The sequence below is a fragment of the Labeo rohita genome, chromosome 8 (genome assembly GCF_022985175.1).
Source record: "Labeo rohita strain BAU-BD-2019 chromosome 8, IGBB_LRoh.1.0, whole genome shotgun sequence".
Taxonomy (NCBI): Eukaryota; Metazoa; Chordata; class Actinopteri; order Cypriniformes; family Cyprinidae; genus Labeo; species Labeo rohita.
Genome location: NC_066876.1, coordinates 2442200 through 2461124, shown reverse-complemented (window position 1 = coordinate 2461124; position 18925 = coordinate 2442200). Strand labels below are relative to the sequence as shown.

At 40.3% G+C, this 18925-nt stretch overlaps 1 protein-coding gene across 1 annotated transcript; it reads right to left on the bottom strand.

The window, feature by feature from the left end:
• Positions 1-7279: 7279 nt before the first annotated feature.
• Positions 7280-11890, bottom strand: LOC127169204 (taste receptor type 1 member 1). The gene is made up of 6 exons (XM_051116408.1): positions 11703-11890; positions 11169-11466; positions 10300-11043; positions 9869-10081; positions 8392-8512; positions 7280-8214 (listed from the first exon to the last, which is right to left on the bottom strand). Exons 1-6 carry the CDS (start codon positions 11888-11890, stop codon positions 7280-7282), a joined length of 2499 nt encoding a protein of 832 aa, XP_050972365.1.
• Between the last annotated feature and the right edge of the window lie 7035 nt (positions 11891-18925).

Genomic DNA, 18925 nt, shown 5'->3' with positions numbered 1-18925 from the left:
ATCGATTAATTCGATTCCAAAAATCGATTCCTTACTGTTGTTTTCGATTCTTGTTTTGGAGGAACCTAATTTCGCCAGGATGTCATAGAAATGTCATAGAAAGGTCATAGAAAGTAGCCTTATCATAATTTTAAGCTTTTTTGTAAAGAAATATGATACATTTCTGTATTTAAATTGAAATTTTGTCTGTATTGCACATGAAATTAGTCATAGCTAGGGTTGCAAAGGGGCGGAAATTTTCCGGTAAATTTCCGGAAACTTTCCATGGAAACTTTGTCCGGGGAATTTTGGAAATATTCCAATTTGGAAATTTAACAGAAATTTACGGGAATTTGAGGGAATTTACAGGAATTTATGGGAATTTATGGGAATTAATTGGAAATTTGGGGAAATTTAGAGAAGCTGTATCATAAACAAATATAAATTTCAACATTTTGTTTGATTATAAGCTGACATGCATGCAAACTAATACAAATTTTAAAAATGACTTTTTTTGATTTTTTTGGAATCTGTGATGCTTTTTTCCTGGATTTAACTTAAAAAGAACATAATTTATTCAAAACTGAAATCTTTTCTAACAATATAAGTCTTTACTATTACTTTTTATTAACTGAACACATCCTTGTTTAATAAAAGTATTGAAAAAAAAAAACATACTGACCCCAAACTTTTGAACAGTACTGTACTATTAAAAAAGGACTTATATTTTAAATAAATGCTGTTCTTTTTCATTAAAGAATCCTGTAAGAAAAGGGAATTAAAAAAAAATTAAGCAGCACAGCTGTTTCCAAAATTGATAAATCAGCATTTCAGAATGATTTCTGAAGGATTACGTCAATGTGACAGTGAAGACTGTAGTAAATTCAGCTTTTTTTATAGCAATACATTATAATTTAAAGTATATTAAAACAGAAAACCATTATTTTAAATTGTAATACTTCACAATATTACTGTTTTGTTCTGTAATTTTGCTGAAAAATAAATGAAGGCTTGATGTACATAAGAAATCATAAGAGATGTTCAGAAAACATCAAAAATAGGAATGTGTCCAAACTTTTGACCAGTTCTGTACTTCTGTATGAAACTGGCTAGCAGAAGGTATAAGGAATAGCACTGCAGCTTAAGCTAGCTAGCACATGATACTTCCTAAATAGTAAATGAAATAATGCTAACTAGCTTAGATTGTTCATATCTGATTTACTGGCCAGCTACTGTATAAACACTGGGACATGAGATATACTGTATAAACATTTTGGTTTTTGCTAGTTAAACTTACCTAAACTTACTTACTTTACACAAGTAATATCAAAATTTAGATGTAGCCCTTGGGCTCAAATGCAGCAACTGTGCCTTCAGAGAAAATGGGGGGGGGAATTCCCCCCTTAGGTGACTGCTAGGGGGACTGTGTGGGGGAGGGTCGTTTTTAGACTGTTTTTTTAAATTATTATCTCACCTAAATGTTTGCTCAGCCAGTGTATTTGTTTTAACAATGGCATAATTTAGTTGCGCAGTAGCTTACACACAGCACAAGGAAGTTATAAACATATATATTTTTGTAATATTTATGTAATTTACATGAACACTAACCATAATATATTTTGATAGTTTGATCTGTGCATGTTATAGAGGAATGTACAGTGGATGTAGGGTGTGTGGCCTTAACAGCCCTGCAGTAAGCAGTGTGCATGTGACTGAGCAGTGTGTAGGTCAGAAATTAAACTAAAATTGCATTAAACATGGTTGTTTTAACCAAGATTATGCTGCAAGTTTTTCTTCTCATCTACATTTACATTCCCAGTTCCTGCAATTTTGCAAATTCCCAGTTTATTCCCAATAATTTCCATTAATTCCCATATATTCCCATTAATTCCCGTTAATTCCCATATATTCCTGTTAATTCCCATGGAAAGTTTCCAGTCTTGAAAATTCCCGGAATTTTGCAAGCCTAGTCATAGCCCACAGTGCAGCAGTGGACATGCGTTTACTGCATGAATGGAACAAGGCACATTTCAGCTGAATGATGTGTACTTTAACGCCGGTTGCCTATGCTTTGCGCAAAATTAACAAACTGTACACTGAAACAAAATAACCAGAACAACAACACTGATATAAGAGCTGGTGGTTTATCTGTCAGATCAAACGCGCTCTCTGCGTTTTCTTTCAGAATTATCATTGGCTGATAGAAAGGTTAAAAATAGTATTTTATTTAAGATGGAAATAGGATCAAGACCCTCGATCGCGTCATGATGTGTTCTGTCGTGCAGCGCTCAAAACTGTTGACAATATAAGGCAATTCCACCATAAAATAACTTCTGAATCGTTTTTGAACTGGTTCATTAAAACAATCTTTCCGAAAGAACCTTTTTGTGTAAACGAATCAGACTTATAATCACTATTAGCGAACAAGGCTGCATCCTCAAACTCAGACGAGCTCAGTACCGACTCTTTTCATTTAGTTTATTTTCGTGAATTGATGTTCAACGACGTTTGATAACAACAGCCGAGATATGCAGCCTTTCGTTTGAGAGGCGCCCATAGATAAGCCTTGTTGAATTGCAAACGGCTATGAATGGAGAGTCGATTCCCCTTGATGTGATCGAGGAATCGATTCTTTTTGGTAGTCCGGGGTGTGGTGCAACTGTGTAATGTGAAATGGCAAGGCGACCTCTGGTGGCGAGCGGACTGAAAGCCATGTAAATATGACCAGTTTAGAAGTTTTTCAAGTTTGAATCTGAAGGACTTGTAAGATGTTAACTTGTAGATCCACTTGTGTATTGTCAACACAAGGAAGACACACATGTAATAAAAGTGTTTTATTAACAAAAAGATAGACTAGAGTAACTAACATCTACAATAAATGGACAAAGTGCACAAGATTGATACATTTTAGATGTTATTAGCAGAGTTGCGTTATCTTATGAAACTGTTGTTTCTCTGAGACTTATAAGGTATACCTTACTCTGAAGTCAACAAATAAATAATTATTTGTCATTACAAGAGAGCCATACAAAACCTAGTGCAAATTATAAAATCATACTGTGACAATTACACTAATGCCAGCCCTGGTGAAAAAAAAACAACATATGCTGGTAGGTATGTTCTGATGCTGGTTTAAGCTGGTCATGTTGCCAAACGAGCAGAGGACCAGCATAAACCAGCTAAGGACCAGTTTAAACCAGCATCCCAGCATCAGAACTTACCTACCAGCAAATGCTGGTTTTCTCACCAGGGAAGGTCTCTGGAAAGAGGTTTGGTAAAGTGATATTTACTTTACGGTGATGTAATGAGTCTGTTAACTCCCGCGTCTCGAACACAAAGTATTGTGGAACTTCTAGTGCACAGAGAAGGAATGAAACACGCAAATCAAAGATGAATGTTGAAGGTTAATATTCTGAAAGCTGTGCAGATCCAGACAAACATGCAGACGGTGAATCCCTGAAGAGAAGATTTTGAAGTTTGTGCAGAAAGCCCATGTGGTCATTTTTTTGCTGCTATTGTTTCCACACTTCCCAGATTCCTTCTTGCAAGAACTTACTTGTGTTTCTTTTTCACTACACCATTTCCAAGAGTGAGCTCTTCTGAGAGAAAGAGAGCTTCTTTTTACAACAAATACATAATAACTGTCTGGCCAGTAGAAGGCGCTAGGGGACTGTCCTCCATGTGTCCTCATAAATCATCTGTGCAAAACATACAGTATGCTTTCTTCCTTATATGTCCCCTCTGCCTGTCTTTGTTCAGCTGGAGAGAAATCGCCTACAGGAGGCAGGTCTATGCAACAGTTTATCCAGATACTTATTCATGATATAGGTCGGTCCTGGAGAGCCGCAGCCCTGCAGAGTTTTGCTAAAACCCTAATCAAACACACCTGAGCAAGCTAATCAAGGCATAATAGGTTACTACGAAGCTACAAGCAGGTGAGTTTTTATTAGAGTTGGAGCTGAACTCTGCAGGGCTGTGGCTTTCCAGGACTGGAGTTCGCCACCCCGGATATAGGCCAAGGAACATATTCAAGATATCAGATAACATATTAGATTATTTATTAGCCCTTTGGTCCTATATTTGGTCCTCACAATGTAGTTAGGTAATTCTATGCAAATGTCAACCTTACCATGAAAAAATAAAGTTTTTACCAAAGGTTTTTACTATACTGATAGCACAGATGTCAACATCTGAGGTCTCAAAGTTTTTAAAGCATTTTTGTTTTCTTTTTTAGCACTATTTTCCATAGTCTTGTAAGTGTTATTTTCAAGCTTATCACATCCCTGACAGTACGTATTTCCTTATAAATAGACACATCAAAATTAAAATAAAGTAACAATTATATGTTCTGAGAAGGGCCATTGCTTCTCTATTTGTTGGATATTATTGCATTTGGTTTGTGCATTTCGTACAAATAGTCTCTCAAAAACGGTGTCAAAAACATAGAAAACTCGTAGACTGATATTTTTCTGATGTTTAGACTCAACAAGGGTTTATTAAAATATAAAGGGATGGTTTGGTACGTTGGTAACACATACATCCTCTAAGCATTTATATGCCACATGCATAATGCAAAATGTCACATCCATAACGCTGGATTTGCCTTGTTAACAAGTACACACATGCATGCACACACACAATCTCTGTGTGATCAGTGATAAATTTTATAATGTCATCTCTCTGTATCGCCTCTCTGTTCCTCACAGTCACACATACGGCGCAAAAAATGTTGTCAGGGCAATGTCTTTAAATTCCAATAAAGGAAATATTTTACATTCTGTTGTCTTCTTTTTAAAGAATGTCAAAAGTTGCGTTTTGACAAAAACATGCATGAGCTACAGCTCGTTACAATATTGAGTTCTAATCAGCCAATCATCTTTATTTAGTTTAATTCATAAATTATTATATGCAGAGAATTTAAATATTTAATTTGCTTGGTAAGTTTTTCATAATACACAAGATTATTAAAATGGAGTGGGGGTTTGTTTACAGAAGGGATGCTTTTTGTCATTTTTTTTTTCAAAAAGGGGGTTGCCAAGGGGGATTTCCTCTCATACCCCCTTAAATTTAGCCCTGATTATTGTACTTTATATTGCACACAATATAAATATAATTTTTTTGGACACAGCCTAGCCGCCATTGCTTTAAAAAAAACAAAATGTACTTTTTTGCCATGCCAGTAAAGCACACCTTAATTGAAAATTGAGACATAGAGAAAGAGAACCTTGTAATTTGTTCTGCACAGAGGGAATTGCAAATGCACCCTTACAGTGCAGAATTGTGATTGGGGGCGATGACCCTCTTGTGTATTTGCTTAAAGTTCACAGAACAGTGTCTTTGTCTTTATGTTTTTTTCCTATGCATAGCTCTCTTTTCATATTCTCAGATTAACCCAGACATGTGCTGAAGAGTCCAAACATGATTGTGTCATTTATGAACTTTCACCCATGCATTACTGTATACCGATAAGTTGATATCGTTTTGTTTCACACACAGAACTCATTAAGTGATTAAGCATTAAGCAACAGTTCTGTAGATATGGACAGGGTTGGCTGCACTTTGTCAATTTTGTGTCCATGGAAATGTGCATGTACAGATCTATCTTGTGACTTTAGCCACATGGTAGAACTTGTTTTTCTTCTGTTGGTTATATAAAATTTAGAATCATTCACACTAAGGGAGAATGTTGTTGAGAAGTTGTATGTTAATGTTAACCTTCCTGTTGTCCAAATTGTCAAATAAACCAAATTGCTTATAAATAAATAAATACATAAATATTAAACGGAAATTAGGGCTTTGTTTAGGGTTAGGGTTAGGGGATGGAAAACTTTTTAGCTCAGTAAACAACCATTACACCCCAGCCATGTACAAGTATGTGTGTACTTACAGTGTAATTTCTTTTGTACAAAGAAATACTGGTAATATAAGGTAACTGCATGGTTTAAGGTTAGGTTTAGTGGTAGGTTCTGGATATTAGCCAGTTATTGTAATGAATATAGTACATCAGATCTATATTCAGAACAAAACAGACATTCACAAATTCAGTCATAGTTTTTAAACTCTTTCTAAGCAAACAATTCAGCAACTACTCTACTGTTGAGAGGAGAACCTGGCAGTGTGATTGACATTGTTTTCAAAAGGGACTAAAAAGAATGTAACTCTGAATATATGTGTCTAATATAGAGAACTGTGTGTTTAGGACGATTAGTATGTAAACAACTGGGGAAAACTGTAAAAGCTAATTTAATTGCAAAAACTTAGAAACTGACATTTTTATCCTATTGGCAGTCATATTTGTTTGCTTAGTCATTGTCTTTGTGGATTTTGGTTCACCTTCTATTGTAGGCTGTAAGGACCTTTGAAATATTTGGCGAAGTGATATGGAACTTTGATGCTGCTGACAGACCGCTTCATAGCTGTTTGCTTGCTGGAAAATAATTGCACAACTTAGAATGTTCGACAACCAATCAGAATCAAGCATTAAGAGCCCCATGGTATAAGAATTATATAAAGAACATGAATATAGTTTTGTTGTTAAAATGTATTTTTAATACATTTAAACAATGCATTATCAAAAAAAAAAAAGATACAGCGTTTTATTATACAGTGAAATTAAGCAAATAACTGCAGTGGGATCAAATCAATTCTTTGTTTTGTTATGCACATGCAAAATAAAACATGGACAAAATAAATACATGTCATTTTTGCACATTTTCAAAAGTAATGTTTATAATGCAATTTGTAATGGAAAGTATATATTATATACTGCTACAAATGTAGGTTTGGACAGACAATCAGTATGTCATTAAATATATAAGACTGATAATCTAAATCTGTTTATTCTTTCTATTAATTAATTGGACACTACATTATGAAAGTGTTGAAAATGTTCTTTATTACATGTAAAAAGAAGCATTCTTGGGTGTAAATGCTAGCCTGTAAACAACAGCTGTATAAATATTCAAATAATTTTTTTTATTGTCACAAATCACATTAGTGTAAAAGGAACCCCAGAGTAAATCTTCCTCCTCTACTTTACCTATGTGTTTCTTTAAGACTGTGCCAACATAATAGTAAAGAATCTAAGCCACTAACAGCTTAAAAGTTAAGATGGCCTATTACACTTATCGACACTTTGACCTTGAGCAACCAATTTAACCATATACATGGAAGTTTATATATATACGCTAACGTTTACAGGGTATGTAGAGAGGAAATGCTTTCTAAATTGTATTTATCTGTCAAATACATACAATTGTGCAATTGGATGGATTGACTTTAAATGCATCTTTGTTGTGGTCTAAGTCCTACTAATAGTTTGTGTGTAATTCTGAATAGATGACTGAAAGTATGCGGCAGTGTTCTTTTGCGGTTGGAATATTATGATGTAAGATTTCGGTACGAAATAACTGAAGAGAATTCCATATATACTAGATATCTGGGCCATTGCATTCAGAAGCATGATGTACTTGCTTTTGACAGAGAGATACGCTGTGAAATATATAATCCAGCTCAGATAGTACAAGATTAGACTAAAGGTTATTGATTTGGCCTCATTGTAATTTTTTGGCAGATCTCTTCCCATGTAAGAAAATATGAGACACAGGAGACCAAGAAACCAACTTATAAACACGACTATGGTAAAGGTTATAGCGTTCCCCATTTCACACATGAGCAAAATTTGGTCTTTAAAAGTCCACGAGTCAGCAATGGGTTTGTCGGGAGAGACAGTCATCCATATCACACAAGAAATAAAATGAATGAAAGAAGAAAATGCAATGAAGAGCCACTGTCCATTGTGCTTTACCCAAAGGCTGTGCACCTTAGGAAACTGAGCAGCCATTTTAAAAACACAAATAATTTGAAAGGAACGGACAGTCAAACAGGAAATACAGACAGTGAAGAAAAATGCAAAAATGGCATTTCTCAGGAGGCAAAATACAAATGTGGGTTTTCCAAAGAAAAAGAACACACTTGTGCTAGACATAATCAGACACATTAACATAAGGTGACACATGCTGCCACCAGCAGACCTCACCACAGGTGTGCTGAAGTTGTAGGCAAAAAGACAAAGTATGGCAATAAGGAGAACAATTAGGCATGCGACAGAAAGCATGACAGTGACAGAGAAGATTTCTGCAAACTCAAGATAGACAACAGTACGTGTTTTACATCTTGTGCTCCCCTCATCAGACCATTCACTCTCTAAACACGGAAAACAGGTATAGGGGTCCCCTGAAGAAGAAGAAGAAGAAGAAGAAGAAGAAAAAAACAGTTAAAATAATATGAATGTTTAAATGATACCATTTTCAAAAAGCACCCTAATTCCAGTAAAACACTGGTAATAAAATGGAGTGAAGAAGCTTGAATACCAAGGTGTAATTGAGCACAACTGTCTCGTAAGGTACTTACGAGAATAATCCACATAGCTGTTACGTGGACATTTTTTACACCTAAAACAGCAACTATGAAAACCTTCAGGCTGCCTTGAATATCCCGGCTTACATTCAGCTGAGCAGTTTGAGAAAGGAACCTTTAAGGAATTAGAAAATATGTTATTAAAGTTTTTTTTTTAAACTAAGTTCAATGTTCCCAAACAATTAACACAGCCTGAACACTATGTAATTTCTGAAAATTACAAAATACAAATGACATAATTCCCTTAAACACAACACTCAAATCAGTTAATAGACAACTAAAATAAAGCCATCATTATTATTTTACTGGCAAATTGATATGTATGAGTATTTACTTTGCATTTGCTTTGCATAAAAGTGATCATCTGAGAAAATCAAGAGCAAATATAAAAAATGATAGGACAAATCAGAGATGTTGCATGAGAATTGGTGGACGGGGTTGAGGACGTGTAAACGGAATTAACACTCTATTTTAAGGACCAATTCTGATTAGCATATTACTAGCACATTGGCTGTTTTAGTACTTATAAAGGACATATTAATGTCTTATAACCATATTTTGGATCCAATAATCCTAAACTTAACAACTACTTTACCAACTATTAATAAGCAGCAAATTTGAAGTTTACTGAAGTAAAAACGTTAGTAGTTAATAGTTAATGGTAAGGATTGGTCACTAAACTGAAGTGTAACCGATGGAATCTGTGAAGAGGAAAGGGTAAGAATCACCCTTACACTTGAGCATCGAAAGCATTAAGGAAAGAATAAAATGAGATGGGGTGCCCTCTAAAAAATGAAGCTTGGTCTCTATCTGGTTTCTATTCTATCTATGGTCAGTCTTTCATTGGTCAGTCTGCCACAGTGTGTTGGTCAACAGTGACCAAATATCACCACCTGTTTTGTTTGTCTGCTTGGTTTGTGCTCTCAGTAAACAGCAATAAAAATAGATAGCAAGGTTTTCTTGGGTTTGGGCCAGTGACCAGTTCCAGAATGCTAAATTCACCTACATTTTGTGATGATGATGCTTCCACCATATTCTCCATTTGTGAGATTTCATCATCTGGACATAGGGGGGTTTTGACCACAACCTTTACGAAAAAGTAACTCTTCTCCAAGCAACAGAAGAGGCCTGCATAGATATTGAGGCATATGTGTGCCAGGCAGGAATTTAAGTGAAGTTACACCGTCCTTTCTTTAGATCCATAGCTCAAGACAAACACATGGAAAGAAACATCTCCTTCGTGTCAACTTTAAGATAAATGGTCTTTTTCAATATTATACTTGTGTAAGAATATGTAATCAGCTGAGAAAGTTTTGACATCAGGATTTGTTTTTTGTGTTAGCTGAATAATTTGCATGAATCGTTTTGCTTGATGGCTGTGTTAATTGTTTTGAGATTATTATCAGGTGCAGAAATACATCAAACAGGTGATTAGGTAAAAGCTCACCAAAAGTAAACAAGTACAACTTACGGAATCATTGTTAAGCCAGGGCAAGAGAGAGTTGTCAATGGTAAAAGTAGTCTTTGGATAAGTATCATATGTGCCCACCATCTCAAACTGTGGAGGATTCACATCAGTGTGCCAGAGCACAACTGCATAACTGATGGTGGGATCATAATTTTCATCGTATTTCACCTGGCGGCCATTGAGCGGAAAATCCAACTTCCTCATTTCTCCCATGAGCTGTTGTGAAGTGTTGTCAAATACCAAAAAAAATGCAAAAAATAATCCATATAATCCATAATCCATGTATAATCCATACATCATAGTATAAATGATAATACAATATAATTCATTAACACATACATAACTTGCTTAAAATATCAGCACAACATGTTGTTAATTTTTCATTCATTAAAACATTGCAATATCTTTTCATTAATTAAAATGAATTCACTCACCATGTATGGCTTAGCCTTTGTGTTTTTTGGGCATTCATTCATGTCACACTGCAGAACATTATGTAATGCATGAGCTATGGTATATATGGCAGCATAGATGGCGAAGGAGAACGAGGGATTCTCGTTTATAATCTTTTCTGCAGTCAACAATGAGCAGTAATCACAAACTTGATTACATGTCTTACTATTACTCTGTACGTTACTCTCAGCACTATAAGCATTGATTGTTCTCCTGTCTTTATAGATGAAGTCATCAAATCCAGGTAGTGTCAACAATCTCTCAGTAATGCCAATGACTGTACCAATTTTCCCAATTCCTGGCTCTCTTGGAAGCTGTTGATTCATAGCCCATGTTTCACTCGCGATCCATACTTTGTCTCGGATATTCTCTGCTATGGCTGTTTTGATTATGTTGACTGCATATTGTGGTACGGCGAAAACAACAATGACATTGATGTTGAGCATATCAATCTTTTTAAGCGTTTGACTGTAGTTCGCATTTAGGCTCAGACCCTCTTGATAGGCCAAACAAATGCCAGTATTGTTTATATACTTGTTAAACAGCTTCAGTCCATCTGAACTGTAATTGTCTTGGCTACCAAGAAAGGCGACCCAGTTCCAGCCAAACCACCGTATGATGTGAATAATCATTTCTATCATGTCTTTGTTGCTAGGGACTGTTCTTACAAAAGTAGGATAATACAGTTTATTGCTTAATGCATAGCTAGAAGCTCCATAATTCACCTTTGAAAGAGAAGAAAACAATATATTATAAACAACTCATTTAGCATTATAACTTGGTGTTTTGAATAAAGAGTAGATAATGTGTTTTTAAGTGTACTTTTTATGTAAAAACAAATGTAATTTACCAATGGTATAAATCCCATTGTAATCAGTGGTGTGATAGTAATAGTTCTTGTGCTTCCATATGGTCCTGTTAAGGCAATCACTTTAGGCTGATAGTTGTTGAGATTTTCTTTGGGCTTTATTGAGGCATTCTTTGAGATAAAACTTAAGACTGAACGGAAGTTCTTTGTATTAGAGCAATGGTCAAAAATCTCATATCCCAGGGAAACATTGGGCAGAAGACTGGTGGAGTTATTAATTTCCTCAACAGCAAACCTCATCACTTGCAACATCTGATAGCCCGATATGGAGGTGCTATGTCTAAAAAAAAAACAGCACTGAGGAAGTTAATAGCATGTAATTGGATATTCAGTTTAGAAATATGAAATGCTTCTTTGATTTAAAATACTACATAGCAATAGATGGAGTATTAGTTTCTTTGACACACTATTTTCCTGTTTAATACTGTAAAGCTGACACAATCTGTATTGTAAAAAATGCTATAACAGTAACTTGACTTGACGATAACCCTAGACTGGTAAAAGGTTTTTGCTTACCTGAAACATTCAGTGGTCTCCGGGGTGAAAAGGGGTGTCTCTTGGTCAATTTCATGTAAAGTAAAAAGGCCACCCAATAAATAATCTCCCTCCAAGCTAAAGTCAGACGCTGAAAGTGGCCAAGAAACTTTGAAAGAGAAACAAGTAGTAAAGCACAAAAGGAAAACACAAATTCTACTGAGAAGCATGGTTTAAGATGGGCCGCTTGGTCATTAAACAGGGATGTGCAGTGGCTGTCTGTTTGAGATTAGTGTGACTCATATAGTACTCCTAATTTGCTTAAAACACATTTCTATTTGCTTAAACCACTCTATTCACTAATTTAAATGCCCATTTCCATATCTAAACTCATGAAAGATATGTCAATCAGTTATTAAGTAGAGCATTACACCACAAACATCTCCCCGTAAACTACATACATTTACAAATTAAAACAAACTCTTGTGTAACAAACTGTAACCTTCTGAGCTCTCAGCAGTGGTTTGTTGGATTAGTCACAAAGTATTTTCAGTTTAGAGGTGGTGAGGAAATAAAAAAGTGATATGTATACATTATGAGATTGTATGGTGATTTCTGTGGTGATTTCCTAGAAGGCTGAGAATGCTAAATGGAAAGGAAAGGATGTGTGACCCATACTTGGAATTTGTGCTCTGCATTTAACCCATCCAAGTGCACACACACAGTAGTGAGTAATGAACAAACACACACCATGAACACAAACCCGGAGCAGTATTGCTATCGCTGCAGCGCCCAGGAGCAGTTGGGGGTTCAGTGCCTTGCTCAAGGGACTCACCTCAGTTGTTGAGGGTCAAGAGAGCACTGGTTATTCACTCCCCCCACCTTCAATCCCTGCCAGACCTGGGACCCAAACCCACAACCTTTCCGTTATAAGCCCGACTCCCTAACCATTAGGCCACAGCTGCTTAAGTGCTGAAAAAATAAATTCTTAAAAACAGCATCTCTATTTTTGGTTTCAGGACATCCTATACTGAATTAGGGAAAACAGTGACCTTAACCCCCCACCAAAAAAAAAAAAAAGTAATTGAAATATATTTTACATTTACATATTGCAACATAAAAGTCAAGTTACCGTTATTTTTTTTTTACCATCCAGACTGTGTGAAAGCAGCTTTGCCGTATTAAACAGGAAAATTGTGTTTCGAAGGAATCAAAACTCCATCGTTCTGCTCTGGCCAGACGAAATCAGCAGTTTAATTCCAGGCCGCAACAAAGTTAGATTGTGCAGAGGACTCATCTGGTTACCCTGGTCTTGTGCTTATGTCAAGGTAGATTGTTCCAAAATAGAAAAAGTATCTGCCACCTGCTGTTGATTTTGATATTCAAGCCATTATCAAAAGGCCAGTTTTGAGAACGCAACGGACACGGACTATAATGCGATAAGAGCTCACTCAAGTACTAAGCCGCTAAACGATTCAGGGCCTTATAAGTAATTTGCAAGATTTTAAAATGTATACAAGCCAGCGCAGTGTTGACAGAACCAGGTCAATATGGTCATATTTAGACAATGTTCTAGTAAGAAATCTAGCTGTTGCATTTTGGACCAGCTGGAGTTTGTTTATTAAGCATGCAGAGCAATCATCCAATAAAGCATTACAATAATCTAACCTTGAGGTCATGAATGCATGAATTAACATTTCTGCATTTGACATTGAGAGAATATTGTAATTTAGATCATTTAGATTTCTGAGATGGAAAAATGCAGTTTTACAAATGCTAGAAGCGTGGCTTTCAAATGAAAGATTGATATCAAAAAGCACACCTACTGTAGGTTCCTAATTAATGATTAAGAATTGACAGAGCAGCCATTAAGTGTTAGACAGTGTTCTAGCGTATTACATTTGAAGGTTCGTGGTCCAATAATTAACACCTCTGCTTTTTCAGAATTTAGCAGTAGGAAATATTACTAGTCATCCAGTTTTTTATATCAATTATGCATTCCTCTAGTTTGGCAAATTGGTATGCTTTGTTGGGCCACAAAGACACATGAACTGAGTATCATCAGCATAACAGTAAAAGCTAACACTGTATTTCCTAATGATATCTCCCAAGGGTAACATGTAAAGCGTGAAAAGCAATGGTCCTAGTACTGACCCTTAAGGTACTCCATACTGCACTTGTGATTGGTATGATACCTCTTCATTCAATGCTAAGATTTTTACCATGCCAATGCTCTACCACTAATGTCAACATAATTTTCTAATCTATTCAAAAGAAAGTTGTGGTCAATAGTGTCAAATGCAGCGGGAAGATCCAGTAGCACTAATAGAGAGATACAACCACAATTGGATAATAAGAGCAGGTCAGGGGGCAGCCGTGGCCTAATGGTTAGGGAGTCAGGCTTGTAACTGAAAGGTTGTGGGTTTGAGTCCCAGGTCTGGCAATACCCACTCCTACCCTAAACCTACCCACTTCTGAACAATGTAAAACATGTAACAGGCTAATATGAGAACAGTCACAGGTGTTTATTGCAAAAACTGACCATAAACAAGCAGTATAAAAGCATTACAAACAAGTCCTGTTGCATTCTGAGTCTTCTGAAGCCATTGGATGTCCTTATGCAAATAACTGGTTTCAATCGCTGAAAATGATCCCACTCTGTTAACACGCTCATATCTCATTCAGAAAGATACTCCCGAACTTTAGCATGACGCAATCGGTCACGGGACACCCAGGAGCCAATAGCATTTCACAAGCAAGGCTTGCTTCTTCTGGCGGCATTTTTTGAATTCACGCTCAGACAGACTGCAGCAGCACACAGAACGGCGGACAGAGATGGCGATCGCATTTATTCTTTTCACAAATCAGTTGTTTTGCTTTGGAACCTTTTCGCTTTTGGAATATTAATACTTTTTGAATAAATTATGTATATAGTTATATCTTCTTGTTATATCTTGTGTTTTGTTGACAAATGGTTAGGTTTAGGGGCAGCGGTTGGGTTAAATGTGTAAATAGTGTAATAGAAATAAAACTGTTGTGACTATCTGCATTGAAAAAAAAATCACACCCCAACATATAGAGTAGGGGGAGGCTGCAGACCTGGAGCAAGGCAGATCTACGCCCCAGACAGTTTTACGCCCCTGTTGTTCTTGATGCATCCAGTAGGGGGTAACAGTAAATGAGCCATCAGAACCCTATACCTATGCGGGGATGAAAAGAAGTTTGTTTGCCAACCGCCATAAGCAAGAAGAAGACGAAGAAGAGGTATGTTAAATACTCGATAAAGTTACTATTGTTCTATAAAACAAAGGTCGCAAAAATTCGTTTCAATATGTGAAGAGACATCTTTATTTATATGCAAAGACAATATTGACAGTCAGGTTGATGGTTTGTCTGTCTCAATTTTAGCTAACCACGTCAAAGTTTAGCTGCCCCATATTTTATGTAGTCCTACTTACTCTCACTTATTTATTTTTTTTGTCTGTTTTTTGTCTCTAGCTTGCGTGAGATGGCCTTTTCTGGTAAGATATTCTTCTAACCGTTTCTTTTCACACTCCACATGTGTTTTGAAGTAACATTAGTGTACATGTTGGATATGAACATACAAAAGACAGATTTATAATAGAGTATTTTTATCCATAATATAGAAAGGAAAGGATGTGCTGTGTGGTCAAGTATGTCTTATATCTAGGTTGACTGCTGTGTTCCTCCGGGCTGCCGCGGCGACCAGGCGGGGGGTCGGATTCCCGCCTCCCCTGGTCGTTCGCGGTCTGACGATTGGTTCTCAGCGACGGACACGGCTTTTGCCGCGCCCTCCCTGGGGCCTTTCTTCCCGGAGGTTCAGACAGATTTAACTACGTGTTCGGCTTTTCCCCCGCGCCCTCCTCGCGGTTGGGGGTGGCGGGAAGCACGTTGATGCCCTCTGGTGGAGTGTGCGATTGCGGTGCACTCGTGCACGCAATACGCCGCCACCTGGTGGGTGGTCCGTGTTTCCTCTTGGCTTGTTAGTGCTGCCGGCCTTGCCTTAAAGCGGGGCTCACAGTAACTGCAGGCCATGCCACCTCCGCCCTGCACATGGTGGGGGTGGCGTGGAGCACGTTGACACTCTCTGGTGGAGTGTGCGGTTGTGGTGCATTCGTGCACGCAGTACGCCGCCACCTGGTGGGCTGCCCGTGTTCCTCCTGGCTTGTGAGCACTGTCAGCCTTGCTGTGAGCGAGGCTCACAGTGCTGCAGGCCATGCCACCTCCGCCCTGCACGCCATGGCCCTCCTGCATCATATAGGCCATGATTTTGTTGTGCACGAGGAGAGTTCTGGCTTAAGGTTGAGGCAGGAACTGCATACGGTGATCGCAAGGTCTCGATGCACTCCCTTGGTCAGGTGATGTCCATCTTGGTGGCCTAAGAGAAAATAACGTTGGCTGAATCTGGTGGGATGCACAACACTGACAAAGCTCGCTTTCTTGGTGTTTCATCCTTCAGACCAGCCTCTTCAGCGACACTGTTCAGGACCTTGCCGGGTCACCTTCCCCCCCAGGCCGCCCCACCAGGGGTACGTCAGTGACTGTTCCGTTGATCCCGCTTGCTCGGAGTCTGGCAGCGTGGTTATCGCTCCCCAGCCCGTCTCGCTGATTGATCCGGACAATCCGGCTCGGCTATACGATCCAATTCAAACGGCGCCCGCCCAGTTTCAGAGCCACCTTTTTCACCTCTGTCCATTCGGACACAGATGCCTCTGTGCTGTGTGCGGAGATTGCGGTTCTTCTGGAAAACGACGAACGCGATCGAGCCGGTCCCTCCAGCCAAGATGAATTCGGGGTTTTGCAGCCCCTATTTCATCGTACCCAAGAAGTCCGGCGGGTTACGTCCTATCCTGGACTTCGGGTTCTGAACCAGTCCCTTCGCAGGCTACTGTTCAGGATGCTGACAGCGAAGCGCTTTTTGTCGTGCTTCGTCACCAGGATTGGTTTGCAGCCATCGACCTGAAGGATGCGTACTTTCATGTCTCGATTCTTCCTCGACACAGACCGTTTCTTGGGTTTGCCTTCGAGGGTCGGGCATATCAGTACAGAGTCCTCCCCTTCGAGCCATCTAGGGCTTCAGGTCAACCAGGAGAAGAGCAGACTCTCCCCTGTGCAGAGTATCTCTTTTCTTGACATGGAGTTGGATTCGGTCAATAGAGCGCACTCAGTCAGTGCTAAATTGTCTGAACCTTTCAGACACCGGACAGCGGTTCCTCTCAAACTGTTTCAGAGGCTCCTGGGGCATATGGCAGCTGCAGCCGCAGTTATGCTGCTCGGACTGCTCCATATGAGGCCGCTTCAGCACTGGCTCTATGGCCGAATCCCGAGATGGGCATGGCACCGCGGCACGTTCCGGGTTGGCGTATACCCCGGAATGTCGCCGCCTTTCAGCCCGGGCCGCTGTGCCCTTGGGTCAGGGGTCGAGGCACATGGTTACAGATGCCTCCAAGACGGGCTGGGGTGCCGTTTGCAATGGGCAGACAGCTTCGGGCTCCTGGTTGGGACCTCGACTGCAGTGGCAAATCAATTGCCTCGAGTTGCTCGCAGTGCTTCTAGCGCTGCGTCGGTTTCTCCGATGCTGCGCGACAAGCATGTGCTGACTCGAACAGACAATGTTCCGACGGAAGCGTATATCAACCGGCAGGGTGGTTTGCGCTGCCGTCGTATGTCGCAACTCGCCCGTCATCTCCTCCTGTGGAGTCAGACGTGGCTCAGATCGCTGCGGGCCGTTCACATCCCGGGGGAACTGAATCGTGCAGCCGATGCGCTTTCACGACAGCTCACTCGTCCCGGAAAATGGCGACTCCACCCCCAGGTGGTCCAGCTAATTTGGAGTTGATTCGGAGAGGCTCAGGTGGACCTGTTCGCCTCCCCGGAATCCTCCCACTGCCGGCTGTTTTATGCCCTGTCCGAGGCCCCCCCCGGCGGGGACGCGCTGGCACACAGCTGGCCCCGGGGTCTCACCAAGTACACCTTTCCCCAGTAAGCCTGCCTGCACAGACTCTGTGCAAGATCAGGGAGGACGAGGAGTAGGTCTTGTTGGTTGCGCTTTACTGGCCCACCCGGACCTGGTTTGCCGACCCTATGCTCCTCACGACAGCCCCTCCCTGGAAGATTCCCCTGAGGTAGGACCTTCTTCCTCAGGGGATGGGCACAATCCGGCACCCGCGTCCCGACCTCTGGAACCTCCATGTGTGGCTTCTGGACGGGACTCGGCAGACCTCACTGGCCTTCCCCAGGCCGTGATTAATACCATCATTCAGGCTAGAGCCCCCTCTACCAGGCAGGCCTATGCCCTGAAGTGGGGTCTGTTCGCTGATTGGTGTTCCTCCCGCTGGGAGGACCCACAGAGATGCTCAGTCGGTGTGGTGCTCTCCTTTCTTCAAGATAAGTTGGAGCGGAGGCTGTCCCCCTCCACTTAAAAGCATACGGGGCGGCCATCGCTGCATACCATGATGCAGTCGATGGCCTGTCCCTTGAGAAGCATCACCTGATCGCCAGGTTCCTGAGAGGTGCTAGGAGGCTAAATCAAACCCCTCGCTCGCACCTCATCCCCTCTTGGGATCTCTCCGTTGTGCTATTAGGCCTTCGGAGGGCCCCCCTTGAGCTGCTTGCATCAGTCGAGCTGTATATCTGTCTTTTAAGACATTGCTCCTGATCGCGCTTACGTCTATCAAGAGGGTGGGGGACCTGCACGCCTTCTCACTCAGCGAGTCGTACCTTGAGTTTGGTCCGGCTGATTCTCACGTGACTTTGAGACCCCGGCCTGGTTATGTGCCCAAGGTTCCCACCACTCCCTTTAGAGATAAGGTGGTGAGCCTGCAAGCTCTGCCCTCGGAGGAGGCAGACCCGGCCTTGTCGTTGCTGTGTCCCGTTCGTGCCCTGCGCACTTACGTGGACCACACCCGGAGCTTCAGACGCTCCGAGCAGCTCTTTGTTTGCTTGGAGGGCAGCAGATGGGGAATACTGTCTCCGAGCAGAGGTTGGCTCATTGGGTGGTTGATGCCATCACCCTGACTTACCAGTGTCAGGGTGAGCCGTGCCCCCTGGGAGTTCAAGCCCACTCCACCGGAGTGTCGCCTCCTCCTATGCGTTGGTGCACGGCGCCTCTCTAGCAGACATCTGTAGAGCTGCCCATATTCTCTCTTCTATCCAACCTCTTCCACTTGACCTTATCAAGTGTCTCCGCCCCCCCCCCAACGCTTGCTTCAGTTACCTGGCACCCCTGGTAGGCCCGGTTTCTG

Coding starts and splice junctions, on each gene's coding strand:
- LOC127169204 (XM_051116408.1), bottom strand. CDS start 11,890: ATGCTTCTCAGTAGAATTTGTGTTTTCCTTTTGTGCTTTACTACTTGT. Junction 11,044..11,168: donor CAATGGGATTTATACCATTG/GTAAATTACATT, acceptor TCTCTTTCAAAG/GTGAATTATGGAGCTTCTAG. Junction 8,513..9,868: donor CCTGGCTTAACAATGATTCC/GTAAGTTGTACT, acceptor AATTCCTTAAAG/GTTCCTTTCTCAAACTGCTC.